Below are 1,998 nucleotides of genomic sequence, written 5' to 3'. Positions count from 1 at the left end.
TTGTACTATGTAGGACATGGGACAAAATGAATGAGAATTATATGTTGATTAACGTTAAATTTTCAATTAAATTTAAGTTTTTAATACACAATTTTTTTATTTATATATATATACACTATAGAACTGAATTTTAAAAAATAAACTTTATAACTTTTCATTACTAGAAAAAAAAATCATAATATAGAACATTTTGTTACAACTTTAAGAAACATAGATAAATTTAAAAATGATGAAATTGAAGAACCACACTCTGATATATACATAAATATGATACACTAGGTTAGTTTCTAATAAGTCACACATTGACTTTCTAACAGTCAAATTAATAAACTACTAAGAGGTAGATTAAACACTACTACCCTTTTGTTTTTGAATTATATAATAATAATAATAATCATCTAAAAATAAAAGACAACAACATAGGCTTATTAATTAATTGGAGCAAAGAGAAGTGATTTTTTTGTTGTTGATGATGATTGTGATTTATGACAAGAAACTAAACCTTGTTCTCTTCAAGAATTTAGAAGGATTCTGATCTGGTGGTGGATGCATGAATTTGCAATTAGGGCAAGAAGGTGATGATTTGCAAAGCATTACCAACATGTGACACCTCATACAAACTGTTGCTATCATTTCTTTGTAATCTCCATCTGAATCTGATGAAGATAACCATGAAGGAGTTGTTGTTGAATCCTTTTTCTTCTTCTTCTCGAAATTCTCGTAATTAATTTCTTCTTTTTTCTTCAATGTTTCACTTGTTAAATTAAGCTCTAGGTCTAAACTTATTTGACCCATTGATGATTTCTCAGGTAAAAGCCATTCCTTCTTTGTTTCTTGAGTTTTCATATTCATTTTTGTGTTACACAAATGTGACTGCATGAGAAAAATAAAATATATATTAAATAAAAAATATTTTAATAGTCTGCAAATTCTAACTCAACAAGCAGAAACCGATATTAGTAGATTGATCATCATCAGGGTTCGAACATATTAATATATAAAGTGGTAGAAAAATTATATGTGTATGTATATGTACCTGAAGGGTGAGATATTGTTGCCATTTATCAGAAGGCAAAGGTGTATTGAGATGAAGTTCAATATCAAAGATGGATTTTGTTGTTTTAGGATGATCATGAGTTTGATGATCCTTGAAGAATTCATGATGAGAAAGTGAATGATCCCATTTTCTCTTTTTTTGAGAAGCTTCAAAATCTGTAGGAGATTCTTTTTTGGGAGTCATGGTGAGTGCTTGGTGAAGTGAAACCATAGCTTCTTTAATTTCTTTGTGTTGTAGAAGTAGTGAAATGTTTGATGAGTTTTAGGTGGTTATATAGTAGTGAAAATTTTGGATATTTATTATTATTATATTGTATGATGTGTCATCCAAGTGGCTAATTTTTCATAGTACATGAACTCATTCACCTACCCATATTAAATTTCTATATTTATATATTGATTAGACTTTGGATATTTGGTATTTTATTCTTGTAGTACATTTTAAAATTAATTTTAACTTTTTAAATTTAATTAATATATATTTTTAATTTCTCTTTAAAAATGTTGAAAAGGGTAGTTAGACAAAAAAAATTATGACAAAAAGAAATGGAGTTAACATAACATAACATTATATTATATTATATGTTCTAAATTAGTTTGCAAATTTTTATGGTTTGGAAGGATAGTAGTAACAAATGGACTGGTACAGCTTTCCATATATCTGAAGTACTTTGCCAGGAGGGACAGGTTGAAAAGTAACTATATGTTAAATATAATTATGGGAAAATAATTAAATATTAAAATAAAATGTATGCAGGTTTTTTGAGCAACAAGTTTTAGTATAGATTAAAAAAATTATCTTCCATGTCATAAATTTGTCATAAACTATTATCTAATTATGTTCCACGCAAAGTTGAAAGATATTTTTAAAAATTTTAAGAATTTCCAGCTTAAATTTTTGCGCATAAAGAATATTTGTTTATTAAAAAAAAAAAGGCAATT

At 26.4% G+C, this 1,998-nt stretch overlaps 1 protein-coding gene across 1 annotated transcript; it reads right to left on the bottom strand.

Moving 5' to 3' along the window:
• Positions 1–215: 215 nt before the first annotated feature.
• On the bottom strand, positions 216–1,310 carry LOC131617276 (uncharacterized). Its single transcript, XM_058888598.1, has 2 exons — positions 1,037–1,310; positions 216–873 (listed from the first exon to the last, which is right to left on the bottom strand). Exons 1-2 carry the CDS (start codon positions 1,265–1,267, stop codon positions 484–486), a joined length of 621 nt encoding a protein of 206 aa, XP_058744581.1. The 5' UTR covers positions 1,268–1,310; the 3' UTR covers positions 216–483.
• Positions 1,311–1,998: the final 688 nt, after the last annotated feature.

The sequence above is a fragment of the Vicia villosa genome, linkage group LG7 (genome assembly GCF_029867415.1).
Source record: "Vicia villosa cultivar HV-30 ecotype Madison, WI linkage group LG7, Vvil1.0, whole genome shotgun sequence".
NCBI lineage: Eukaryota > Viridiplantae > Streptophyta > Magnoliopsida > Fabales > Fabaceae > Vicia > Vicia villosa.
This window is presented reverse-complemented; position numbering and strand designations above follow the sequence as displayed.

Excerpts from the sequence above, each read along its gene's own strand:
- LOC131617276 (XM_058888598.1), bottom strand. The coding sequence starts at position 1,267 with ATGGTTTCACTTCACCAAGCACTCACCATGACTCCCAAAAAAGAATCT. Across the intron at positions 874-1,036 it reads AACAATATCTCACCCTTCAG|TCACATTTGTGTAACACAAA; the intron begins GTACATATACAT and ends TTTCTCATGCAG.